We start from the raw sequence: 27,317 nt of genomic DNA on the forward strand, positions 1-27,317 counted from the left end.
GTGTTGATGAGTTGAGTTGAAATGTTCACTCTCTCTGTTTTCTGTCTGACAGTGAGAATGCGGAGTTAGTTGGTCAGCATCTCACTCTTGAGCGCTGGGTTCAGATTATTTCTTCTCGGATCAGAGGGCTGAGAGCCACATGGGAAGCGGGTGAGACCCTAAACTGATATGTCTTTTCAATTTCTTAATGTCATTAACACTTTCTTTTTAATTTGGATGGATTTGTGTGTTGGTGTATTTACAGACAATAACAGTGAGGCAGCAGCGGAGGAAGCAACAGCACTTTTTGACGAGTGTCAAGCTGATTTCAGATCCATTCTCAGTTTTGGAGTTCAAGAGCCGTGAGTCTCTAAACAGACTGATCTTTACTCAAAATTACCATATTTACTTAATATATGCTTCTGATCCTTTATGTATTTATTTATCTTAATGAGAAATACATGATTTTGTTGGTTTTATAGCCTAATATGTTGGTCATATACAGTCCTTGTCAGAATAATTGGCATGGTAAATATTGGATAGATAAATCTGCATATAAATTCAGTTTACCAAATGTAAATCAATTGAATGTGTGGGGAAATCACATTAATGTACAATGTATACAATATATATATATATATATATATATATATATATATATATATATATATATATATATATATATATATACATATACATATACATACATACATACATACATACATACATACATCAATTAAAAAATAATATAATATATAAATGATTGATTTCTGAAGAATCATGTGACACTGAAGACTAATGGCTGATGAAAATTAAGCTTTGCATCACAGAAATAAATTATATTTTAAAGTATATTCAAATAGAAAACCATTAATAATTTTTTTTAATAATATTTCACAATATTACTTTTTTTTTTATATAAATAAATATTTATTCATATTGACATTATGACAAATTCATGTTGTCACTAAATATGATGATCTAAAATCCCCATTTCTGATCAGGCCGAAGTTCTCTCGCAGTATCACAGAGATGTTGGGGGTCTGTGCGACTACAGTGCACAGGGTGGGTCTGCAGACGCCTCCCAATGACCTGTGCCCGTACGTGCCTGTCATGTCCTGGAACACTTGTGCCTACACCATCCAGGCCATCGGTAATGCGCTCCTCCTTTAACGTCATAACTGGGGCCTTTGTTAGGCATTGTTGTTTGTAAAGCTGCGTAAAAACAGTGGCAACATTCACACCCATAACCATATTTAAGTTTCACTCTGAAGTGATCAGTGCATCAGCAGTGTGAATGACACTTCCAGCTGTGTTCTGCTGCTTTGTGAATGTAGCCATTGTGTATTGTGAAAAGTAGTATACAAATAAATTTTATTTAACTCCAGAGACTTCATAGATAACTGAGATGCATACTTCACTTGACTTGTGCGTCTAATCTGATTTCTTTCTGTCTTTAGAGAACATGTTACAGGAAGAGGGAAAGGCTCTTTTTGGATCCCTCCAGAACAGACAGGTCTGGATTGGCTGTACTGATATTGATCGTAGTATGCACCATTTAATGTGGGATTGATTTCTAAAACTGTGTTGTTCTTCAGCTCTCTGGACTCAAAGCGCTGGTGCAGTTTTCAGCAGCTCAGAGGCTGAGGAGCAGTCAAGCTGTCATACAGAAGCATTTTGCTGATATGTTAGCAGGTCTGTTGTGTTTATGAGAGGATGGATATATTTGGTGGTTTTGTTCATATAATGTTCATACAATAATTATCTTTGCCTCTTTCTAGTCCTGGTACCTGTTCCAAATGTAGAAAACACACCATCAATATTAGAAGTGGATTTCTTTCATCTACTGGTGAGTGTTTTTTTGTTTTTGTTTTTGTTTTTTTAACTGGACCTTATAATTAGTCAACATGAATCCATATCCATCTGCTAAATAAATAAAATGCTAAATGACTGAAAGGCTTTTTTTATGTTTATATATTGTTTATTTTAAAAAGTGCAGATACAACCATCTGCTAAATATATAAAATGCTAAAGGAAAGGCTATATTATTTTTGCCTATACATAGATAGATTATTTATTGATTCATATGATTGTGCATTTATATTAATTTTACAAAAGTGCAGATCCATCCATCGTCTAGATCTAAATAAATAAAATGCTAAATGACTGAAAGGCTACATTTTTGCCTGGAAGATGATAAACAAGTACAAAAAGAAGTCCCATAGACTTGCATTGACCCAAATCATATCTAGAGACTTGGGGAATTGCTCTTTTGCTCTGAGCCAGAAAATATCCAGCCAAAATACCCTAGTATCCACATACCAACATGCTAAAAACCACACAGAACAACTTAGCAACCACGTCAACGCCCTGGCATTATGGAGGCGACTTCTGCACGGGCACGTACCATTAACAATTTTAGAAAAATGCTCTTTTATGCACTTAGACTTCAAGCGATAATTGAGAGCATCTAGTTACGTTAGTTCTAAGTGGTTGAACATTACCATTGAGTTGTTGGACTGTATGTTGTGATGTTCTGCTCAGGTGGGGCTGGTTCTGTCCATCCCAGCGTTGTACCAGGAAGAGGCCGTAGACCTGCAGCCTTCGGCAGTCAGCACAGCGTTCAATCACCTCTACCTGCTGCACCTGGTGACTATGGCACACATGCTGCAGATCCTGCTGGCCTCACACGGTACACACACACACTGCTGGATGCCAGTTGACACAAAAGTATGACATTTTTGCAAAATCCTTTGCACAGCACTGTTTCAGCAATATTGTGTGTGTGTGTAGACTGTGCTGTGATAGGAATGGCGGAGGAGGGCGACGAGGCCCAGGCTGCAGCAGAACTCTTCTCTGTTGTGTATCAACACACAGACGGGTGAGTTTAGACACGTCATGTAGGGGAAGACGCCCACTTCCTCTCTTGCTGTCTCTCATCGTCTCTCTCTTTCTCAGGTTGAGGCCTGGTGTTTCTGGTTTCACTGTAGAGAGTGTAAAGAGAGGTGTCCTTCCCTTCCTGCGCTGTGCAGCACTGTTCTTTAATTGCCTTACAGGAGTGCCCCCTCCAGAGGAGCTGTCCAGTACTGCAGGTCACTGCACTTCATTAGTTGGATTTAAACGTGCCACACTTAAAGGTGCTGGAAGCGATTTCTGAGAAACCCTGTTGAAAGTGGATCGGACCTGAGTGCCTAAACACATTTGTAGCCAGTCAGCAGTAAGGGGCGTGTCTACTCATGAGGGGGGAGGTGCCTGTGTTGCACAGCGTGTTGGTGAATTTGGGGGCGGAGCTATCAAGATAAGGGTGTGATCCTTTTGGGTTAGGGCATGTTTGTTTCTGGTGATTTCAAATATCAACAGTATTTTTCAGAAATCGCTTACTGCACACAAGTTTATCATCCAGGATATCATTCAGTGAATGAATTGGGCAGTGTGCAATATTGTGAACAGTGTGTGTGTGTGTGTACTGCGTACTGGATTGATTTCTAGTAGTATAATTGTATGTCACTGTGCACACAGCAGCAAACTCCACAGTGCTGCATCAGTATAAATTGTATAAAAACAATTATTAATCATAATTCATCTTTGCAGAATCACCTGATAATCAGCTCACTCTGCTGTGTAGTTACCTCTCCTTACCATCCAACCTGTTTCAGCTGTTTCAAGACTACAGGGATGTCATAACTACCTTATTAAAGAGGTAAAGACCAGATGATGCAAGCTCACAGCTTTATATATATGTGTATTAATGAGCCATGTCTACATATTGCCTACATTTTTGCTAATGAACTTCATTACTTGGTATAATAATAATAATTATACAAATAAATGTATAATAATAATAAACAAAACAACAATAATAATATATTATTGTTGCTGTTTAGTAGTTTATTATAATTAATAATAATAAACAGTAATATATTATTATTATTATTATTATTATTATTATTGTTTCTGCTGCTTTATTGATGATCATTATAATAATAAAAACAAACAACCAAAGTAATACAAGTAGTATAATAGTTTTATCATTGCTGTTCAGTTGTTGTTAATTAATTAAAAATTATTGTACAAAAAAAGATTATATATAACAATAATAATACATATTATTTATTATTAATAATAATTTAAAATGTTGTTTTGTTTATTATAAGCAAATAATAATTAAAAGAACTAATGATTACATTTTAAAAATACATTGAACAATTAAAATTTATTATTGCTGTTTAGTTTTTGTTGATAATTAAAATAAGAATGATGATGATGATGATAATAATAGTTAATAATTGACAACAATGAACATTCCTAAATCCATATCTATCAATTGATTGAGTTTGATTCTAAACATTGCTTTGTGTCTCAGGTGGTGTGGGAATACAGCCATATCCAAAGCCCTCAAAGGAGAAATGCACATCATCAGGTTTGATGCCACTCGAGTTCTCCTCCGACTGATAGTAAACTCCCTTCCTCTTTATTAAAGCACTCATTTCTTTGAATTCCTCAACTGTTATTCAGGTATCCTCACAAGAGAAATAGGCTAATAGATCTTCCAGAGGACTATAGTTTGTTGCTCAACCAAGCTAGTCACTTTAAGTAAGTACTATTAATAAAGGATTGTCTAGAATGTCTATTGAGGGAATTGAATATTTTCTGCAGATTAATAGGATGTTTCCTGTCTTGACTATATTTTTTCTTCCATAGATGCCCAAACTCATCAGATGACGAGCGGAAGCACCCGACTCTGTGTCTGCTGTGTGGGGTTATGCTGTGTGCGCAGAGCTCATGCTGTCAGGTGCAGCTGAACGGAGAGGAAGTGGGAGCGTGTACGGCCCACGCCGCAGTCTGTGGGGCTGGAGTGGGAATGTTTCTCAGGTGAGAGGAGAAAGTTTACTGTGTGTATCTTATTTTACAAAACAAATGTCTGTTAAGTAGGGAAGTAACAGTACACAGGAGTCACGGTTCGGTATGCACCTCGGTTCAAGGGTCACGGTTCGGTACAGTTCGATACCTGGACACGCATCACTGCACTGTAGTAGTGAGACTTCCATTAGTCACGACACAAACCATCACAATGCCAAATGATTTTGTCTCATAACAGCAGAAAAAACTTTAAATACTCAAATACTCATCATTTATGGTCATATGATAAGAGTAAGACATCATTCGAAACTGTAAAGTTTTTCTGCCGTCCCGGTTTCCTTTTCATTAAGCTTGTGGAGCGCGTCACGAAAATGAATCGAAACTCAGTGTATAGGCTACTGTTTTGGGTTAGTGCATAGATCGTATCATCTTCTTCTGCTCTTCTTCCTGTTGTGGTGGTCAGCAAACAGCGTTGCATTACCGCGTGCGCCCCCTTCTGGATTGGAGTGTGGATCTCCTGTGACTGACTGTTTTCGTCTTCTGACTGTATGCACCGAACCGTGACGCCCGTACCGTGACGGTTATAAATACAAATAACTATTGCTAATAATTCTGTTTATGTCTTTCTGAACAGGGTTAGAGAGTGTGAGATTGTCTTGATGGCCAGTAAGACACGGGGCAGTCCCTATCCAGCACCTTACCTAGATGATTATGGAGAAACAGACCCTCAGCTTGGGTAAAGTTCATTGTAGTGAATGAGTAGTTGACATATAAGATGTTTTCTATAATGTGACTTCTTTTTTAATCAATATTAAGATATTTCTTTAGCATTTTAGTCAGAAATATTCAGATCAGATCAGAAATATTATAATTAGCATTTATAATTTTTTAGATAAATATTGTTTCTTGCTATATTTTATTAATGCACATAAGTTGATATACTACCTTTCAAAAAATTTGGGGTTGGTAAGATTTAATGAAGTCTCTTATTTTGATTTGATCAAAAATACAGTAAAACAGTAATTATGTGAAATGTGAAATCACAATTTAAGAGAACTTTTATTTGAATATATTTTAATATGTAATTTATTCCTGTGATATCAAAGCTGAATTTTCAGCATCATTACTCCAGTCTTCAGCGTCACATGATCCTTCAGAAATCATTATAATATGATGATCTGCATCAAGAAACATTTCCTATTATTATCAATGTTGATTTTTTTGTTGTTGATTTTTTTAATGAATAGAAAGTTCATTATAAATTTCTTTACTGTCATTTTTTATCAAAAAATCTTATTGACCCCAAAACTTTTGAATGGTAGTAAAAAACTAAAATAATGTCTTCATAAATCTTCCCTTAGCTTTAGAAACACAATATCATAATTTAGCATGTGCTTTGTCTGTATAATCTTTAATAGCACTAATGCTAATCTGTATTTCTGATATAATTCTTCCCTCAGCTGTAGAAATACAATATCGTTTAGCATGTGCTTTGTCTTGTTTATTCTTTATTATCACCGATGCTAATCTGTATTTCTGCTATAAATCTTCCCCAGGCTTTACACACAATATCATCATTTAGCATGTGCTTTGTCTGTTTATTCTGTATTAGCACTCATGCTAACACGTATTTGTTTGGACTTTGCTAGGCGTGGGAACCCACTCCACTTGTGTCCCGAGCGCTACCACAAGCTCCTTCACATGTGGCATCAGCACTGTGTCCTGGAGGAAATCGCCCGAAGTCTGGAGGTCCTCAACGTCATGTTCCCCTTTGAGTGGCAGATGCTTTGAGCTCCGAGGAGTAGCAAGACACGCCACATTCGGTTAGCCTGCGCATGACATCAGCCTGACTGCAGGGAGTAATAAACACCCTCACATCTCTTAACTACTGCGGTCAGTGCATTATGGGTAGCCACACTTAACAGGCCCATACAAGATATTTACAAAGTATATTTGCTTTCTCAGCTCTTTATTTATTTGGCTTTGGTTGCGGATCTACACTCATCATAGCACTGCATATTTTTCTTTTTGCTCGTTGTGGTGTTTTTGCATTTGTTTTCAGGTTGTAAAGATTAATTGAGGGGCTTGTGTCACTACGAAACTCAAACGTGCTTTTATACCTCTGTGAATTCTAGTCCTCTCACCCTGCCACCGCTTGTTTGCTCTTTCATCTGTGTGAGAAATGTATTCATGTGAATGTAATATATCTCTATACTGCTTTATTAAGCAAAGACGCCCTCAAAGTTAAAAATAATATCCAGTGTTTCTGAGCGAGACGCTGTTTTGTAACTTATGTTCTTAGGTGAATCTCACAAAAACATGTCTGGGTCACATGCCACCCTGAAGTCAGAAGAAGAAATAAATATGTTTTTTGCATGAAGGCACCTGTGTTTAAGGCCACTACCATTTTTCTATTTACCACAGTCTTTTTTATTTTTTATTCCAATTATTGTCATTACAGTAAAAATAACTAAAATGCATTAAATAATTCAGTATAAATGAAATATAATGAATGAATAAGAATTTAGAAAGTGAATGCTAATAATATACAGCTACAGTTTTTTACAGTAATGAGATTTGTTGCAGTAATGTGAAATTGGGAAGTAATAATCTAGATGCAAATGATTTTAATGGTCCGAAAAATAGGCATTATTTAATTTAAGCACATTTTCTTATTTCTCTTGATTTCGGGCTGAATTATGAGCCAGGCATATTCTTGACGGATTTCATGAGATTCACTCATGCTATGGATGTCACATTGAACATGTATATAAAACAATGTATAATTAGATTATGCTATTTTACTATAAGAATGCAGCTGTGAATTAATGAATAAACATAAAAAGGTCAATAATCACATGTAACAATGCCTATCGGGTAAATTCAAATATATCACTTGTCAATATGTATTAAATCAAACACGTGTTTTTCTTGAGTGTCAGTCCAAGTTCAGCGTTTTCTTTTCCCCCACACTCATCGGTTGTTTCAAGCTGTAAGGTGCTTTTAAACTTCTTACTTACATGAAATAAACTCCTGAGTGACGACATGTCCATGCTGACTGATCTCTGTCTTTACTTCACATTCTGTCCTTCTTATTCTTAACACGACCGTTTTTACTCTATTGTGTCGAGGTTTCCCGTCTCATCCGCTTCCAGTTATTTTAGCTGTACACAAACTGTTCGATTTACTGCTTGATATTGCGAACTTATTATCATATCATTTTAATTTATTATCGTAATCATAAACACTGGTTTGTGGTGCAAATTATTTTACCATTTACTGCATTTTGTTATTCCTCCAGGTATAGCAGCTATTGAATCATATGTCTCGCACATTCACAGAAAACAGCTTTCACTTCCGCTTTGCTACATAAGGTGAATAGACTCTTGTTTATTCAGGTTTTAAAATTATATTTCAATAATTCATTAATAGTGATTGATGTGGGTATATCTATCAGATATTAAAAACACAAGCTAAATGTTTCTTTGGTGCATGCTTTGAGATTTCCTAAAAGCAAAAAAGTCTGCTTTTTATTTTTGAAATATGTAGTTCGTAGAGATCAATGCAACTTTATGAATATATGAATAACACTTTACTTAAATCTGTACATTACCATTCCGAAGTTTGGGGCCTTTTTTAAGAAATTAATTCAGAAAGGATGAATTAAATCGGTCAAAAGTGTCAGTGAATACTTTTACAAAAGAGTAATAAATAAACCTGAATATCATGGTTTCAACAAATATTATGCAGCACAACAGTTTTCAACATTGATAATAATACTAAATGTTCTTTAGCAGCAAATCGGCATACTAGAATGATTTCGAAGGATCATGTGACGTTGAATAATTGAGTAATGACGCTGAAAATGTCAGCTTTGACATCACAAGAATAAATTACATTTGAAAATATATTAAATATATTTAATATTGTATTTATAATGTATTCTTTATATATACATACTTCAAGCACAGTGTTACCAAAACATTTCAAATGTTTCAAGTCAATGAACTGCACACAACCCTTGGTACCAACACTTTAAGGTTTTAATGATGTATTAATTAAATGTACATGTTGCATTAATTGTCACTACATATTCATGATCATTTTAGGCATGGGTGTGCTTAAAATATACATCTGAAAAATGTTTTAGAGGCTGTTTGTATCATGTTTTCACAAGTGATTACAATACCTGGCTTTAGGCACGAGACCAAGGCATGAAACAAGAATTCATGATGGCTTGTGAGTAAGCCGACTTTTTTTGATATCTTGGAAATATTGAAAAACAAATTGCTTTATGGAAATATTGAAACTCCCTAATTAAAAACCTACAGTGAACAGTGTTTCCTCTAAACAAATCCAGTGACGCTCTTCGATAATCACAATTCATGTGAGAATCTCTAAAACACACACAAATGAAACTGTTGCATACTCGATGAGAGGCAGTTAGAAGGTTTTAAGACTTTGAAGGCCCCATGATATTTTGCCTTATGTTCTTTCACATTAAATCACAATAGAACTTCAGTATGTTGTGATATCACTCTGTTCTTGCTTTACAATGCCATCTAAGTTTTCACCTAATCATTTTCATAATCTTTAAGTCACATAGCATCAGAGTCCAGTCCTCTGTAGCTTATGTAATGTTTCTCAGCAGAAGGAGCATTTTGGAGGGTTAACTGCTCGTGGGAAGAGGCTTTGGAGGCACATTATCTGGACCATAATGTGCTGTAGGTGGTCTATCGATGTTCGGATCTCCATTGCTGGCTGTGTTGATCTGATTGAACTTGCCCAGGTGTTTGATGATGTTGAAATTAGTGCGAGCGGTTTCCACAAAGCTGTTCTCCAGGAGCCACCCGTCAGACTCGCACTCGGGGTCCCCCTGTCGCAGCACGTTCTCCAGGGACGTTTGGAGGTAACGGACCCCAGTAAGAACCGAGAGCTGTCAGAGAAGGAATCGATGAGGTTGTTTTGACTGATAGCAGTCTGATACTTTTTCCTATAAAAAAAGTTGATTCAACTGAAACTATTGTATAATTCACACTGTTTGAAGTGCTACATGAAGCTTCACATGCATTACATACTGAGGGATTGGAGTGACTGGTGCATAGAGCAGATTATAAAAGGAGTGTACAATCCCAGGATGGGATTAGGCCACAGAACCGGATCAGATTTTTAAAGCTAGGGTGGGCAATTTCGGAGAGGCTAGCAATAGCAAGCTAGCTTTTGAAACACAAGATCCTACCCTCCCTTCAGAGTGTCTCCAAAGCCATGCCTCCTTCAAAACACATGAACGCGCACAGCCACTCTCTTAATTACGGTAATTATGACATGTCGTGAACCCAGGAAAAACACGTTGTTTAGGTTCAGGAGGAATTGTAAAAGTTGGCTGTTTGTTTGTGGCGCGGAAGACGCTGATGATGTGGGATGTGTGTAGAGATATGCAAATACATACGCTGATAGGCAGGTAGGACATCCTATCATTGCATTCGGACCGAATGCAATGATTGGATGAACATTTTTTGGACTGTCAACACTTAGCCAATCAAATTCAAAGACTGGTGTCCTGAATCCAACGTTTTGTAAAGGTGCAGTCACATTTTTGCAGGCGAAATCCAGTAATTTCAATAGTCATCCATGTGATCTGGAATTTTCTTTGTGAGGGCGAAACATTTCTGCACACAGATTTCACACTCGAGTTGGTTACAAATTCACTGCGTTGGCCAACAAAAAGCTGCTTGGTTTTTAAAGTGCCATCTTTGTGAGCAGTGTTTCATGCTTCTCTACACTTGGACCTTTTAGCCCATGAAATTTCACTAATGTGACCGCACCATATTGTATCAGTTAAGCTTAGTTATCTTACTGTATATTACTGTAGCCTGAATAGAGTACCCATTAAAAGGCAGATGGAATTGCTAGGTGGACTCATTTGACCAGGCCGATGTGAGAGAGAGAATGATCAAATATAAGTTCTTATTTTCAAATTAAAAGTCATGCTTAAACTTTGCAAATGTTATAATATTGAATCCTTCCCTAATGTATTGGCAAAGCAATTGACACAACTAACCTCAAAGAGCCAGATGATCAGAACAGTGAGGCCGATAGAATGCATGATGTCTGCGTAATAATCTAGCAGAGCCTGACGACATCCTCTCATCCACAGGTTGAGCTCCTCTGTCTGGTAGTCGTAGTTGAAGTGGGCGGAGTTATTGGTGATTTGGTACTGAATGCACGGCCGAGGAGAATTGACATTGCAGCAGCTGAAGGGAACCCCGTCCATTAAGTATTTTCCCTCCACGTTGCTCCTTAGACGGCTAGAAAAAAAATTATAATTATAAAAATTATAATTATATAAAAAATTATAATTGCACAAAAATCAGAAGACATTTCGATTTATTTCATTATTATTTTAGTGCCCCTATTATGATTTTTCAGATTTTACCTTTCATGTAGTGTGTAATAGCTGTTTGTGAATGTAAAAGGTCTTCAAAGATTCAAAGAGTTATAACCCAAAAAAAAGAACTGATTTTGCCTGAAATAAGTCACCAGTAATTCCAGTCTTACTTCTTACTCAAAATTACACAGGTTTGTAACAAATTTGCAAAATGCCAGTCTATGATCTTCATTGGCTGCCAGTGAACAACGTCTACTTTGACCCGTCCTCAAACACTAGTTGTAGCTGAGACTGGGAGAGTTTGGTTTGTGTTGTCGGGAAGATGCTTTTTTTCTACGCTCGAATTGAAAACCGACGCTATTGTTTCTGTTCATATCAGTTTGAAGGGCTGAGGAAGATCTGGAGCTGAAATTCAGATATGGTAATAGTGTTTCGTTTCCACACTCTATAACCAGTAGACCAATCACAACAGACTGGGTCATCAGACCAATCAGAGCAGAGTAAGCTCTCGGAAAGGAGGGGTTTAGAAAGACTGAATCCTTGATTGAACCGACACTGTGAGAAAACAGGTGATGCTGTTATTCATATTATGAGAAAATGAAACTTTTTTTGACCTTGGATGTATGTGAACCTATTGTAGGAGACCTGCCAATCTAAATTAGGAACCTTTAAAATAGCATAATAGGGGCATTTCAACTAACTAATTACATATTAACTATTTATATAACGGTATTTGTTTCAGGCCCAACTTACTCTACCACTTCCCGTTGAGACATGTCCAAGTATCGGTTGCTGACCCACTGGATCTGGAACCAGTCTCTGTAGCCCTCGTTCCCACAGCACTGAAACTGAATCTGCAGCAGGTCCACTGTGTGCTTCAAGAAGCAGCGGCCTGGTGTGTCCGTGTCTTTGTAGTAACGCATAGCGTCACGTAGCCCCAACGTTAGCGATTCCTCCAGCTGTCCCAGCATGCTGTAGCACATCAAGGCACCCACGAGCACGCTCAGAGTGAAGAAAAACGTACAAATGATGTACGGGAGCATCACCAACTTCCAACGTAAGAACTTGTTGGTGTCCACACAGTCATAGCAGATCTTTCCTCCCAAAAAGTTAATCGCACAGGCTATAAGTCCCACGGCAATTAGCATGTTTGGCACGGATTGGAGCTGACGCTCGACCATTAGATCCTGCCGCTTGTTGATTTCCACTTTCAAAAAGATGCCCAAGCTAAAGAGGATGATTCCAGTTACAATGGAAATCCAGTTCAGCACCCACAAAACCTGGGCCAGTTTGTCTCTCTTGGTTTTGGTGAATCTAACCGGCAGCACAGCCATTTTACAGTATGTGTGTGGGAACTGGCTCAAAATTTCAGAGAACCCTACACTTTATATAATTGATTTTGTGGAAGTCTAATGGAGTACAAAAATCAAATAGCTAAATTAGAAATTTGAGATGAAAGTCATTGAGGTGTACAAGGTTCTTACAGAAGATGACATGAATGGACTAATGCTTCTTAGCTATTAGCTTCTTAGGCTAACTTAGTGAGTGTCAATCAATAAAGGACCTTGAACTGCAATCGCCAAACAGCATTCATGCAGCTCATTCATTTAAATAATGAGAAGAACTAGATATAAGTTAAAAAAAGAATTGGGCAAAACAAAGCCGTTTTATATTTTGATTTATCAAACTCCCTGGAGATGCCATGTGAGGTCCATTAGAAACGTAGTGAAGCTGAAACTATTTCCATTTTGTTTTGCAAATGTATGCCTGAGAGGCAAAAAAAGAGAGAAAACATACTTAACAACAGCTGAGACAATATCGAGAAGAGCATTATTGCATACCTTTAAAAGTCTCATAAAAATAGAAGGATAGAGATTGAGTCATATTAAATAAAAATTTAGGATTTAGATTTTGCCTCATGAAGTATATATTCAGGTTACATTTTTGTGCAATAATTGTTATCTACGGCACAGTTACCATGCAAATATTTTCAGCCATATAACTCTTCAAAAAGCTAAGAACACTCCCGGCTTGAGTACTGAAAGCTCAAAATAGCAGGCGAAAACAAAATAAGTTCACCTGACCGGACAGGCACAGGGCTTGTCCTCAGCCAGGAGTGGTGAGGGAGATGATCCCTGCACAAGGGTAGTAATGATCAGATAACTACTCACCCATCCATGTCTCTCCACCCCTCAATGGCATCCCGACCTACTCCAAGTCATTTCTTTCCATCAGATGTTAGCAGCTTTTGGTTAACAATCTGAATGCATTGTTTGCAAATGAATACTAATGTGTGTGTGTGTGTGTTAGTGTCTGCCGCAGACTCAGCTGTGACCTCTCTCGTAATTCTGTCTAATCAGTAATCAGCCCAGTTGGATTTGGAAGAGTGCCTTCTGCCACCAGCACAAATCTCACTGACTGGAGTGTGTGTGTGTGTGTGTGTGTGTATGTGTATTAGTGTGTTAGAGAGTAAAGAATGAGAAAAGGGTTATTGAGCTACTAAAAGTCTCCAACTATGCTTGCATGTAGTTACATTTTTATATCCTTCTTTTTCTTTTCTTTTTTTTTTAATGACATTATTTACATATATTATTTATTATATATGTATGGTAGTGCTGTCAAATCAATTAATCGTGATTAATCACATCTAACATAAAGTTTGTAAATATTATATATTGTGTGTGTGTGTGTGTGTGTGTGTGTGTGTGTGTGTGTGTGTGTGTGTGTGTGTGTGTGTGTGTGTGTGTGTGTGTGTGTGAGTGATTTATCACGATTAATCGATTTGATAGCACAAATTTTATGGTATTTCATATATATCCCATTTAAATACAAATATTATATATTTTCATATTACTTTATTTTGTAGTTTCTTTTAAAATAATATAGACCTGAAAGATATGGAGAAAAAAAATTGGGATTACTTTTGAATCTTTTCCTATAACACAGGTAATATATACATTATATGTACCAAAACACACATATGTGCACAAGATCTTTGTTTATTTTTCTAAAAATGTAAATTATTGATAAATAATATTGATAAATAAATAAATACATTTTTATTTTAGAGAACAAAACAGAACACAACAGAACTGAACAAAACAGTCCATTTATGGATTAGAATATGTTCTTCTATACATTAAAATTCCCTTTTAGAAGTGGGACTCCTGACTCTGAGGCTGTTTGCTTTGTTGTAAACAATGGGCATTCTTTATTTGGCCGACTCCTGTTTTATGCATATTTGATGTAATACCACATGTACTGACAGCAAATGAAATCCAAAGGATTATTCAGGCCTAAAGGGGATTGAGTCAGGGGAAAGCACATACTAACTAGTCAGCAGATCTGAATGCAGGACACTGGGTGAAGGGTGCTTTATCTGGTGAGTACTGGTTACCACAATGTTTATGAGTTATGAGCTTGGACAATTTTTCACTTACTGTATAGATGAATAACTGTTAAAATACACAAGCTTTTATACTGACTATTTAGCATATAGTCTATTTAGCATACATGACTATTTAGCATACATGAATATGCACAAGTTAAAATAGCTTTTTTCTCCTTTCCATGAACATGGTTTAACTAAGGTCGAACTTTTAAAGCCAAGATTGGGTAGTTGATATCTTTAAGGTTTCCGTGTGGAAACACTTGGAAGGATCTTTATGGAAAAACAGGATGATGCTAAACACAGAGGTCTTGTGGAATAAAGCTTTAACAGACAACAATATCAAGGGCCTCGTTGGCTGCTTACGGGGCCTTTGTGCAGAAGGTAGGACTTCAGTGTCTAATATATTGTACCTGTGTCTCGGTCTAATATGGATCACAATGATGACACATTAATTTGTTTGATGTGTTGTTTCCTATAGGTGAAGGGGATACGAGTGAATGTTTGGCCCGTTTTAACTGCTGGCTTCAGAGTTCAGCAGAACTGGCCAAGAAGGAGCTGTTAATGCTCTGTGAGTAGATGAAATCTTATTAAACGTTGAGGTTTACCGCTTTTGTTTAGGGTGTTCAGATAAACCTCACTTGGCTCTTCTCTGATTGTAGGTTTTGGTCGATGTAAAGGCTTGTGGATGTTTGTAGATGAAAACTCTGTTGCTCTAGTCCATAAACTGGTCCTCAAGTTGAAGAACCTGCTTTCTCTGGTCCACCTAGTGAAGAAACAAAGTGAGCCTCTACACTCGAAACAAGGTCAGTCTTGGAGTCTCTGTTCACTTTATTTGAAAACCCACAGGCAAAGTCACCAGAAAAATATACAACATTCAAAGGCTTGGGGTCAGTAATATTTTTTTTTATGTTTATGAAAAAAGTCTCTTATGCTCACCAAGGCTGCAATTATTTTTTCAAATAAAGTAAAAACAATGATGAAATAATTTAAAATCACTGTTTTATTCATTATTAATTTTGTGTTTTATGTATTGCAAAACAAAAGAAATGCATATGTAGATACCAAAACAATGTTCTGGGAAATTTTTTGTGATATTTAAAAAAATCCAAGGATGTGAATATGTTTGTAAACAACAGTACAGTATGACACTGTTGGGATATGAAGTGCTCTAACAAACTGGTTTTCAATCTCTGTTCACGGGTGTCCCATGTGGGGTGTGTAGGAAGCAGGGCTTCATATATATGGGGTTGTTGGAAACAAGAGCATCATGCCATGAGGCAACACATCCTGCTGGGCCGCCTGGTGCAGTGGTGGAGCATCACTGGACTTCTGCCCAAGTACCCAGGTGATATTCTGGATAGGGGACTTTGTTTATGTAAACGAAGTTTGTGTCTTTACAAATGTCTTTACTGTCACTTTGACCTATTTAATGCAGCCCTGCTCTAAAGTATTCATTTATTTAAAGTGCAACTACTATATGCTATCTTAAAGGTTCCTAATTTTGTTTTGGAGGGCTCCTGTAATAGGTTTACATGTATCCAAGGTCAAAACATTTCTCATAATATACATTGCAGCATCACCTCTTTGCTCACAGTGCCTGAAACTGCTTGATAAAGAATTCAGTCTTTCTAAACTCCTCCTTTCTGAGAGCCTACTCTGCTCTGATTGGTCAGATGGCCCAGTCTGTTGGTTGATTGGTCTACCGCTTAGAGGTTGATTGGAAATTAAACACCTATTACCATATTTGAATTTCAGCTCCAAAGGCTTCCTCAGCATTTGAATGCACAGTGATACAGTAAACAGTAAGGATGGCGTCGGTTTTACCGTATCAATGAGTCCTCATCCTTTGGAAGCAAAGTGGATTTTCACAGCTCTTCCAGTCTCAGCTACAACTAGTGTTTGAGGGCGGGTCAAAGTAGACATTGTTCACTGGCAGCCAATGAAGATCATAGACCATTAAAGGGATAGTTTACCAAAAAAAATTAAATTCTGTCATCATTTACTCACCCTCAAGTTGTTCCAAACCTGTATGAGTTTCTTTCTTCTGTTGGAAAAAAGTAAAAGTTGGAAAAGTAAAAATATTATGGAAGTCAATGGCTACCGTCAACAGTCTGGTTGCCGACATTCTTCAAAATATCTTCATTTTTGGGTGAACTATCCCTTTATATTAAATTGTATTATAGGCTATTTAATAGCTTTTCAGCTATTTCAGCCATTTTTATTTCTCTTTGCTTTGTCTTTTTTTAGAAGCCCATGAGCTGAAGAGGATATCTCAGATGTGGCGTGAGATGGACCACAAACAAAGGAGAACATGTCTGCAGTTGAGGTAACCACTTTTCCACTCTGACAAAATCATGGTTATTTAGTATTTAACAGTAATGAATGAGTTCATGCTCTGTCTCTCATCAGCAGTTATGCTGAGGATAAGTACCGATGGAGTTCTCTTATTCAGGGTATGGTAGCTCATATGGACAAACAACACGGGCCTATATGGGTTTCAGAAGACTGTGCCTACCAGATGTACCCACCACCATCTCTAGAAGCTTTACTAAAGCTGGTGCTGCTGCCTAATATTGACATGGTGTCTGTCCAAGCCATTGTATCCTGCTTGTTTTTATTTTAATATTTTGATGTTGAAATGTTATGTTATTCATTAATTCAAAATTCTGTTACCCATAATATATGTTTGTATATCTTTTCCATTTTTAGTTTATAAATGTTTTACTGTTTATATTTAGCTATTAAATAACCTATAATAGACTTTATATACTTTAGATAGCATTTCATATTCAAAAAAAAAAAAAAAAAAAAAAAAACTTTTTTCACTAGGGCTGCATTAAATTGATCAAAAGCGACAGTAAAGACATGTATAATGATACAAAAAAATATATATTTCAAATAAATGCTGTTCCTTTGAACTTTCTATTAATCAAAGAATCCTGAAAAGAAATGCATGGTTTCCACAAAACTATTAAGCAGCACAACTTTTTTCAATTATAAGAAACATTTATTCTGAAGGATCATGTGACACTGAAGACTGGAGTAATGATGCTGAAAATTCAGTTTTGCCATCACAGGAAAAATAGAAAACAATTATTTTAAATTACAATAATATTTCTCAACATTACTGATTTAGTGTATTTTTGACCAAATAAATGCAGCCTTGGCGAGCATAAGAGTTATTAGATTGGAAACACTATACGTATATGACTATAAGTAACGTTGCACCTACATGTCAACTAACTCTCATTAGAGTATTAAACTGCCTGCTTAATATCTGCTAAAACTTTATTTTGATGCTCCTCAACAGACATTCTACTGAGTAACTTTGCAAGTGTATGTCAACTTATTCTACTAACCAAAACCATATCTAATACTCTAACAGGAATTATCTGACATGTAGGTGCAGGTTACTTATAGTCAACAGAATGAATGTCTAAAGGGGACCATCAAAATAAAGTTAAACCTATTATTTACAAATATTCATGTCTCACTTTTGGTTAACTTTCTTTAATAAGGCTCCAGGTAATGTACTTTGTCCTGGATGTGTCTAACTTCCTGCAGTGTGAGGATGATCTCCTGCAGTCATTCTGCCATGTTTTCAGTATCCCATCTGCATTTTCCCAACAGATTTTGGGATTTTGGCTTCTAGATCACGGATTAGTAACAGTGAGACGCTTTTTAATACCATCATTCAGTGTTATCAAAAATTGTCCTGGCATCATATTGCATGGGTCTAAACTCCTTGTTTGCTGAACATATGGCACTTTTTATTCCCAGGATTCAATGGATGTCTTATTGAGCCCAAGAGCTTGTCCTCCAGCACTGTCATGGCACCACTGTGCTGTTCTGAGGACCTTGTTGAGGACAGGAGAGAATCAAGCAGCACTGAAGTATCTATACAGCATCACACCAGCCATGGAGAACATTCATGATATCAAACTCTGTGTGGATGTATTAATACAGAACAAGTAAATCACAATGATTCTTATTCTGCAAAATCGTCCTGTGTTGTGGTGAGCATAATTTTGCCAAGTACATGTTCCTGAATCAACATCTTTGTTGATCCTGGAACGACATTCCAATCAACCAATGAGATTTGAAGTTTAAAGTTTGTCAAGTTTAGTCATACAACCAGGGTTATGTGCTTCGACATCAGTGTTATTCACCTGCCATTTCCCTAATGTTGGGTTTTTAGGGGATAGGGGATAGGGGATGTTGTTCCAAGTTCAACAAAATAGATTGATCAAGGAACAGGTCTTACTTAGCAAAATCACAGTGACCCCTATATTGCGAATAATTATGGGTTATGATTATTTTTCAGATGTATCTCTGCAGCCTGGGCTCTTCTCAGAGGACTTCACACTGAAGATGTTCATTTGTTCAAACACTTCATTCACGTCTGTGAGAATTGTGGGATTTGTAGTCATACGTTGGCCACACTATGCGAGGTGATACACACACTCTAAAATATTTCCAGGATTTTTCACAATAATAATATCCAGTGATATTTCACAATATAATACCGTATTTAGACTTTAGACTACAGCAGCTTACTGTGAAGTCATTTCACAATTATTTACTGTAAAAATGATACAGTAACTTACTGTGAAAGTCATGCAACTGGTAACCTGCAATTTACTGTAAATTTACAGTTAAATAATTAACAGTGCAGCAATGATTTTCTCCCTAGGGTATTTGGTAAACAAATCTGTTCTTTGACAGCCATCTAATTTTCATGGCAGGGTATGGCTCATCTCCATTTGACGGAAAGCCAAAATATGCAGTTCGATAAATCACAAATACTGAATCAAGAATTGATTATAGGTATAGGTCAACGTCCAGTAAGACCTGAACCAGGTAAACTATGCTAAAGTATTCATCTCAAATATACTGTAAGATGTTAGATGTAGTCCTCTTATTCTGTGTAAATGATGGGGTTTCAAGGACACACTCCCCGTCCACTGTCTGCATGGCTGTACCAAACGGATGACCGACTGACCCCTGGAGATTTTGTCAGGATTCTCAGACAATCTATTTCTGAAATATGTCCACTACCAAAGAAAAGAAGGTAAGAAACAAGCACTGTAAAAAAAAAACTCAACTCATTGATTTTGTTCATTTTCAGCAGTCAGTACTTCAGTCTTCAGTGTCACATGATCCTTCATAAACATCCAGACACAATTATTATTATCAATGTTGGAAACAGTTGTGCTGCTTAGTATTTTTTATGGAAACTGATATTTTTTATAACGTCAGCAGAACATTTTTAGTGTTTTTAGCTGGGAAGTTACATATGGACAAAATCTAATCTCTGCATGTTTTCTTGTTTGAGAAGCCATTTCACTGGGATATATGTACGTCACAATAAGAAAGAAAAGACTATTGCAACTTCTGTTTCATGTGAATTTGAATTAAATTTGTCATTCTGTTATGTTGCTATATGATATTCAACTGACAAAATCATCCCAAAATGATGACAATTCTAGCAGTGTGAAATGTTTTAAACATTCCGTTTTTAATCGAGCAAAAGTCTTTACAGATGTTACTACATTGATGATGATACTGTGTTTTGTTGTTGTAGGCTCCTGAGCACACTTAACCTCCACCCTAACTGCTACAGTAATGAGGACAAGTACTCTTCCAATCACTCAATTCCAGAGATCCCAATGGAGAGTCATAACCTTTTATCACCCAATCATGGTGAGTCATTGACATTTATGACTGGTAGTTTTTTAATCAATTGAATTTTTCCTCATAATTTAGAATCTAGTTAAAGCGGTCGACTCATTCCACACGACAGAATAATCACAGAAGAGATCATATCTGTATCTCAATTATTAATCTCACCCCTAGACGGTAGTAAGATTAAATGAAGAGCAAGTGGAGACATTTGCTTGTGTTTTGCAGAATTTTCCTCTTGAGTAAAAGACCCCAATAACCTCACATGTATGTCCTATAGAGTTTCAGAGGAGATCTTAATGTCACACACTCAGAGATCTGAATATGAATTTAAATAAAACTCTCAATGTCTCAAGTCTAAATAATCTGAGCTATGCTGCACACTTTCTATTTTATATAGTGTATACTTAATGTTATATTTAGTTTTTTTTTTTTTAAATAGCAGTTTTTTTGGTTTTATTTATTTATTTTTTTGGGTGGTGAAATATCTCAGACAAATAAAATATATTGATGCTTCTGAAACATATACAGTAACTGAGCTACAGTATGAAAGAACAACCTTTAAGCAATACAGTTGTTCTCGAGGATTGCTTGTGCCTCAGAGTGAGCATTATCACTCGTTTTCCACAGAGAAGTTCATTTATCATAAAACTGCGGATGATGCCGTTAGCATCAAGCCCAAGAATCGGACTGAGACTGAAGAGTGGATTATTTCACCAAGAGAGCCGAAAACAGAGTATGAATATCTGCAGGATTCTGACAGTGTTGAGGCGTCAGGAACCCCCAGCTTTCTGGAGCTGAAGCCTTTAGGGGTGAGTGACATGTTAATGACTATATCGCAGCTTTTTATTTAAAGTGTAAATCAACTCACATGTGTACATGAGTAAAATACAAATGTATGCATTGATAGTATTCTTAAAAATGTATATAAAAAAATTTGTATTAAATAAAAATTCTGACCATGTAATGTAGCATCAATAAATGTGATTTGGATCAGTTCATTCATTCATTCATTCATTCATTCATTCAATCATTTATTCAATCATTCAATCATTTATAAATATCATTAAAATTTTCTAAAAAAATGTGACCATGTATTGCAACATCATTTAATGTGATTTGGATTGGGTTCGTAAAAATAATTTGTTTATTTGTTAGTTTGTTTGTTTAATATGAACATCAGCTTTGTTAGTGTTCTTTAAATATTCAGAAAAATAGTATTTGTTTTAAAAAAAGGCCATTTATTTGCAGCATCAATAAATGTGATCCGGATAAGATTAACTAAAAATAAAAAAAAAAAGTATTAATTAAATAATTGTATTAATTAATTTATTCATTCTTGCATTCATTCATTCATTCATGCAATATGAATTTATACGAGCAGTACATATATATATATATATATATATATATATATATATATATATAAGCATTAAATCATTGAAACATTCATGAAATGAAATTTATATAAATAAGCATTTCATGAAAGCTCATGAAATATATAGTATATGAGCTTTCATGAAATGCTTATTTTTATTTATTCATTTATTTTATTACAATATTCTTAAAATATGAAAATATTCTTAAAATATATCATAAATTAGTATTCATAAAAATCTGACCATGTGTTGCTTCATCAATAAATGTGGGTTTGGTTCAATTTCAGTACATACATACATTTGTTATTTTATTATTATTTGTTTATTTTATATATTTAGCCTATTTATTGGAAATAACAAAAGAGATGGGAAAAATGATTTAAATAAAACATTGCTTGTTTTATGAACAGCAGCTTCAGTGGTGTTCTTTGGTAGTGTTATGAATAGTATTAAAAAAAATCTGGCCATGTATTGCATTAGTAAATGTGATTTGAATCAGGTTGAAGACATTTATTTATTTATTTATTTATTAATGAAATGAACATCACTTAAACCGTTTAGCATCTGTTAACCAAGCTTTGACTGTTGGTGTTGTCTCTCTCCCGGGTGAAGGAATCTCAGGAAGGCTTCTGTCGTGACCCTGAGGACGCCGTAGACCAGCCAGAAATCCTCACTTCCTGCGGCTTCACGGATATGCACGACGTCCCGGCTCATCTCCAACAGACTGACCTCTCAGCAGATGATGGAGAACCCTATCAGGCCTGTTCCCTAAGAGCCCTTAAAGGCTCCATCATGGATCTGGACCTCAGCCTCATCCGTCTCTCCCAACCATCCCGTCAACTCCAGAATCCCATCGGCTCCCACTCCAGGCTCGCCCGCACCCCGCAGCTCAGTCTCTCTCAGCAGCGCAGACACAGTGAGTCCAGGGTCTCCAGCACACAAGAGGCGGTGTGTTTCCGGGCCGGCTCAGACCGGGTGGGTCACTGTAAACGGGCCAGCTGGTGGAAACAGGCACTGGAGACAGGCACTCAGATTCCTGCATTAGAGCAGGGTTCTCCCGTCACACCGGCTGTAACAGGTACTGTGGCCCAAAAGGATCAGACATTGTGACATTTACTTTGAAGAATGATAGCGCACATTAACTGAACGTTAACTGAAATAAAACAAAATATACAATAAATTGTTTTATTTCAGCTAAGGCAAGATTTCTTATTTTCATTGAGTTTAACTTAACTGATGTACTAAAATAACTAAAACTAAAAGTGAAATAAAAACATAAAACAAAATGAATTAAACTTTTACTAAAATAAAATGGAAACTGGAAATATGGATAAACCATGAATAAGAACATTCTGTCTGACACTTTTTTTTTTTCTTTTTTTTTTTAAGGACTGACAAATTGATTAAGAAAAACAACTGGCTGCTGCTTTTTCATTTAAAATGAATAAATAAATGTATAATGAATAGTTATTAATTCATCATTTTGTTTCTACATTTAACAACTGTGATTGATTATTATTCACTACATTTAACTACAGTATTACAGTATTATATACTACATTTAACTACAGTACATTTTTAATTATGGATCACACAAAAAAAGTTTTACATATTTTTATTTATTTGTCAATTTGAAATTACTGTTACATTTAATAACTTAAAAAATAATTAAAGTTTTAAATAAAAATGTCTTTTTAATTTATAAATTCTTTTGGCCCTCTAGCGGTTGAAAAATAAAACTGCATGCATTTTGCGGAAGAACATTGTTTTGGTTGTTCGTCAGCTCTGTGGATGCTCTGTTTCTTTCTCATAACAAAAAAAAAAAAAAAAAAAAAAAAAAGAACGATTATCCTACTGCTCATAACATTCAATAATATACCCAGTTTAGATGGAGGATCTCAAGCTGACTAGCTGAAGACATTACTATAGCTATATCCATTAATAGACACAGTACTTTCTTGAAAATAAATTCCAGCACAGCGCTACAACAACCATAATGAAATGCCCCTTCACAATAGATAATGCTTTACAATGAACTCTGTTAGAGAACTACAATTTATCTGTTCAATAAAATACCTTACTCACCAAACGCCATCTCCGTGTCACTTTTACAACATTTCAAATCCCTCAGTTCTCGCCATCTCTGAAAAGCAAAGCTAATATTGATTCTTGTTTTATTACGAGCTCTGTCACATTCTCTTTTCCCTAGCAGACTCTCTTCTGTCCTGTCTTTTGTAAATGAGTGATTACCCGTAGGTTAGAGATTTAAATGCTCCACATCAGCCTTTCTTGATCGTGCCAACTAACCTCTGCCAGTCCCACACCATACACCATACACCATACACCATACACCATACACCATACACCATCCCACCCGGTCTAAAATATGCACAATTATAATAGACTTACCATAGTGAATCAGGATCACTCATTATTTCAAATTTTGTTAATTTTGAACAAAAAAGTTACATAGTGTACCTTTAAATTGACAAGTTTATTTTACTCATTGTCCTTCTCTGGGCCACTAATTTAATAACCAATCTTCTTAGCCTCCTCTATAGAACAGCGGACATCTCCTGACCCACGACGTCCCCCACCTCATGGGCTCGGAAGCTTCTTAGACTTTCCATCCAATCCACAAGTGGAAAAACGAGAAGTCCAACAGGTATGACTTGCTCATTTACCTCTGATTTGTGTAAGAGGCATTTTCAGAAACATCCTAGATCAGACTTGTGCCCACATAGTGGCAGTATTGCATCAGTAAAGTGGGCTGATTCTTGCGTTGCAGCTGTGCATTGCATAATCATTTTCTTTCAACATAATCACTTGATTACTGAAAGCCTGTCCTTGTAATTAGACTGCTAAAAATGAACACATGGAGGCTTTGCATGTAAATTGTTGGTCTAAATTGTTTGCTTCTGTACAAAGAGTGAGTGTTGGTGAGAGTTGAACTAATCAGTCTCACAATCTCATCTCATCTTATCTGCTTAATTAGTGATAATGCATAATTAATATTCTATGCTCTATGGATATGTAAGTTACCCTTTGGAATGTTTATTTCAGGCCCTGCAAAGTCGATATATTATTCAATGTTGTGACATCAGTATTGTAGTTACTATACAATGATTCCATCATTAATCGTGGCCAAGCAAATCGTATCTGATTTATTCATGGACTGTGATGATTGTTCTTCTAGGAGCTGTTAACAGAATACATATATGAAGGTTATGGCAAAAAAATGATCACCTTTTTTCTTTCAACTGGATTATTTCCTGTTGTGACAAATGAGAATGCCAAAAAAACCTCTATCAAAGACATTTAATCATGGCCTTTATCAGCTGTATTCTTTTATATGATTTCTGCACTGATTAATGGCACCAGGATATTGGTTCTCTCATCCCATCCACACACATTCACAGGAAATGATGAGAAACACTTTTATTTTGAAAAACAGCTACATTTATTTTATTTTATTTTATTTTATTTTATTTTATTTTATTTTATTTTATTTTATTTTATTTTATTTTATTTTATTTTATTTTATTTTATTTTATTTTATTTTGTGCTTTCAGGCAGTGAAAGGTGAATTAACAGGTCGGAGAGTATCTTTTAAAATGACCATTAATCAGATGGATCACGGATCAACTTCACATCGAGGCCGCCGAGGAAAGACAAGTAAACGAATCAAACGAGCTTAAAAGAAAAGGAAAAAAACGTTTGCTGTTTGCATATGTAGGAGACGATGGGTGTTGTATGGCGAGTTGTAACATCATCAGTTTAACCAATTAGAAATTAGTTATAGGGATCAAAATAAATTCATGTAAAGTTTTTTACAACCACATCACCTTTAAAAGTTACAATTTGAGATTCTATGCATTTTTAATGATGAATCTTCTATTCAGTTAAATGAGAGAATGCTTTTTCAAGGCACAGTATTTACACAATATTGTGCAAAGGTATTTGGACACCAAAGGAACTCACGTTTATTGCTAATATTATTTGTACACTGTAAATTATCAATCAGTCATGGCAACTTATGTTTTTAGATTATCTCTTGTAATAACTCTAACAATTATTATTATTTTTTTAAATATAAAGTAAGTTATACGAGATTCAATAAAAATTTAAGTTGAAGTTACTTTTACAACCAAGTTGATTATACTTAAAAAAAAAAGAAAAAAAGTTAGGTCATTTTTTTTTAACAGTGTAAAAACACTATATAAAATGGTTTCTTATTGTCCTGTCCAAGTGATAACACAATATTGTTTATGTTATGATGCTCTTACTGTACAGGCAGTGACAGTGCTTTCACTGCACTTTACAGAAGGCCTCTTTGTAACCAACCGTTTCACTTATGTGCACTCATTGCTTCAATGGACTTTCTGGCACTGGCTGTTACTCAAAGGTAAATGGACCCTCATATAGTAATTTCCTCTGCTTGTTGCCGTTCTGCAAGAATGGTTTCTTGGCTGCTCTGCGCCTCACAAATCCACTTTGTATAAAACAGCTGAAGCATGTACAGTACAGTACAGTGCCGAGTGACTCTCAAATGCTGAGCAAGCACCTCACTGGACTTCCTTCTGCGCCTTAAGAAAGCTTTATGTATCTACTGTTATGCAGTACATTTTCATGTCTTAGATAAAATATTAACTATTGTACATACAATCATATTTTTCTTTTACTTATTCTTTCTGTTAAAGGAACACTCCACCGTTTTTTGAAATAGGGCTTATTCACCTTCTTTCCCACATTTAGATAGGTGGGCAAATGCATTTTTGTCTGAGTGCATGCATTGTTTTAGTTTGACAGGGTCGGCACTAGCTTAGCTTAGCATAATGAATGGAATCCTTTGTTGCCAGCTAGCATGTCCTGAGTAAAAGTGATATAAAAAATAAAAAAACACACCTAATTACTTCTTGTGGCCTGCGTATTCACAACAAGTACAAATAGCGATGCAGATTAACACTAGGCGATTTCCTATGCAGATATTGACTTGGGACTATATTAGGGGGAAGCACGGGCGAAGCACTGCTACTTGGGCGCAGAGATATCACGCCCAAGTAGCAGTGCTTCGCCCGTGCTTCCCCCTAATATAGTCCTCAATATATAAGTCAATATCTACCTAGGAAATCGTCTAGTGTTAATCTGCATCGCTATTTGTACTCGTTGTGAATACGCAGTAATTATGTGTTTTTTTATATTTTTTATATTACTTTAACTCAGGACATGCTAGCTGGCAACAAAGGATTCCATTCATTATGCTAAGCTAAGCTAGCGCCGACCCTGTCAAACTAAAACAATGCATGCACTGAGACAAAAATGCATTTGCCCACCTATCTAAATGTGGGAAAGAAGGTGAATAAGCCCTACTTCAAAAAACGGTGGAGTGTTCCTTTAACTTTAACAAAAAATTAAAAAGAAAAGAAAATTTATTTCGAAATAAATCAAACGTGTTTTCCTTTTCCTAATTGAAATGTTTTTTTATTTGTCTTTTGAAAAATGTTTAAGCTTCATAACCATAAGGGGTTTCCCCCCACTTTCAATTATTTTACCTCAATGAAAGGTTATATTTCTGCAAATTTTATGAATAAAAGATCAAAAGGATAAACAATGCAGATTTATTTTCACAGGCATCCTT

General features: G+C 35.9%; 3 protein-coding genes across 8 annotated transcripts in view; 2 read left to right on the top strand and 1 right to left on the bottom strand.

Annotated features, from left to right (window-relative positions):
• Positions 1-7,889, top strand: part of ubr1 (ubiquitin protein ligase E3 component n-recognin 1) — a 30,101-nt gene extending 22,212 nt beyond the window's left edge. For all 3 annotated transcript variants that reach the window (XM_084096911.1, XM_084096910.1, XM_084096912.1), the window contains 15 exons: positions 53-150; positions 245-341; positions 984-1,132; positions 1,440-1,495; positions 1,578-1,674; positions 1,761-1,828; positions 2,524-2,671; positions 2,773-2,860; positions 2,938-3,071; positions 3,571-3,679; positions 4,343-4,399; positions 4,495-4,572; positions 4,681-4,851; positions 5,474-5,575; positions 6,489-7,889. In XM_084096911.1, coding sequence (XP_083953037.1) covers positions 53-150; positions 245-341; positions 984-1,132; positions 1,440-1,495; positions 1,578-1,674; positions 1,761-1,828; positions 2,524-2,671; positions 2,773-2,860; positions 2,938-3,071; positions 3,571-3,679; positions 4,343-4,399; positions 4,495-4,572; positions 4,681-4,851; positions 5,474-5,575; positions 6,489-6,630 — 1,594 coding nt within the window. In that variant the 3' untranslated portion in view covers positions 6,631-7,889. The remainder of the gene's footprint in view (positions 1-52; positions 151-244; positions 342-983; positions 1,133-1,439; positions 1,496-1,577; positions 1,675-1,760; positions 1,829-2,523; positions 2,672-2,772; positions 2,861-2,937; positions 3,072-3,570; positions 3,680-4,342; positions 4,400-4,494; positions 4,573-4,680; positions 4,852-5,473; positions 5,576-6,488) is intronic.
• Positions 7,890-8,860: 971 nt separating this feature from the next.
• On the bottom strand, positions 8,861-13,592 carry prph2la (peripherin 2-like a). 2 transcript variants are annotated; one of them, XM_084097057.1, is made up of 4 exons: positions 13,399-13,592; positions 11,981-12,994; positions 10,901-11,147; positions 8,861-9,775 (listed from the first exon to the last, which is right to left on the bottom strand). In XM_084097057.1, exons 2-4 carry the CDS (start codon positions 12,559-12,561, stop codon positions 9,509-9,511), a joined length of 1,095 nt encoding a protein of 364 aa, XP_083953183.1. In that variant the 5' UTR covers positions 12,562-12,994; positions 13,399-13,592; the 3' UTR covers positions 8,861-9,508. The 2 variants fall into 2 exon arrangements, with proteins under 2 accessions (XP_083953183.1, XP_083953184.1); XM_084097058.1 differs by having other exon boundaries at positions 8,861-9,832.
• A 949-nt stretch (positions 13,593-14,541) lies between these two features.
• LOC311072159 (protein ELYS-like) lies at positions 14,542-25,843 on the top strand. Of its 3 annotated transcripts, none has more exons than XM_084096946.1 (17): positions 14,542-14,609; positions 14,818-14,999; positions 15,097-15,186; positions 15,278-15,421; positions 15,841-15,963; positions 16,866-16,944; positions 17,028-17,217; positions 18,144-18,287; positions 18,399-18,589; positions 18,943-19,069; positions 19,364-19,478; positions 19,566-19,689; positions 20,203-20,321; positions 20,931-21,112; positions 22,292-22,757; positions 24,229-24,344; positions 25,252-25,843. In XM_084096946.1, exons 2-17 carry the CDS (start codon positions 14,906-14,908, stop codon positions 25,375-25,377), a joined length of 2,430 nt encoding a protein of 809 aa, XP_083953072.1. In that variant the 5' UTR covers positions 14,542-14,609; positions 14,818-14,905; the 3' UTR covers positions 25,378-25,843. The 3 variants fall into 3 exon arrangements, with proteins under 3 accessions (XP_083953072.1, XP_083953073.1, XP_083953074.1); XM_084096947.1 differs by having other exon boundaries at positions 17,031-17,217; XM_084096948.1 differs by lacking the exons at positions 24,229-24,344; positions 25,252-25,843 and adding an exon at positions 23,069-23,490.
• The last annotated feature ends 1,474 nt before the right edge of the window (positions 25,844-27,317 follow it).

Source organism: Abramis brama (genome assembly GCF_963993115.1).
Source record: "Abramis brama genome assembly, chromosome: 21".
NCBI classification, from domain to species: Eukaryota; Metazoa; Chordata; class Actinopteri; order Cypriniformes; family Leuciscidae; genus Abramis; species Abramis brama.

What these genes read in the sequence shown, in the direction of transcription:
- prph2la (XM_084097057.1), bottom strand. Translation starts at nt 12,561, where the DNA reads ATGGCTGTGCTGCCGGTTAGATTCACCAAAACCAAGAGAGACAAACTG. An exon ending in TCTCAACGGGAAGTGGTAGA is followed by an intron (nt 11,148 to 11,980) that starts GTAAGTTGGGCC and finishes TTTTTTTTCTAG; the next exon opens with CCGTCTAAGGAGCAACGTGG. An exon ending in TGATCATCTGGCTCTTTGAG is followed by an intron (nt 9,776 to 10,900) that starts GTTAGTTGTGTC and finishes CTTCTCTGACAG; the next exon opens with CTCTCGGTTCTTACTGGGGT.
- LOC311072159 (XM_084096946.1), top strand. Translation starts at nt 14,906, where the DNA reads ATGATGCTAAACACAGAGGTCTTGTGGAATAAAGCTTTAACAGACAAC. An exon ending in ACTTCTGCCCAAGTACCCAG is followed by an intron (nt 15,964 to 16,865) that starts GTGATATTCTGG and finishes GTCTTTTTTTAG; the next exon opens with AAGCCCATGAGCTGAAGAGG. An exon ending in AAAAACGAGAAGTCCAACAG is followed by an intron (nt 24,345 to 25,251) that starts GTATGACTTGCT and finishes TTGTGCTTTCAG; the next exon opens with GCAGTGAAAGGTGAATTAAC.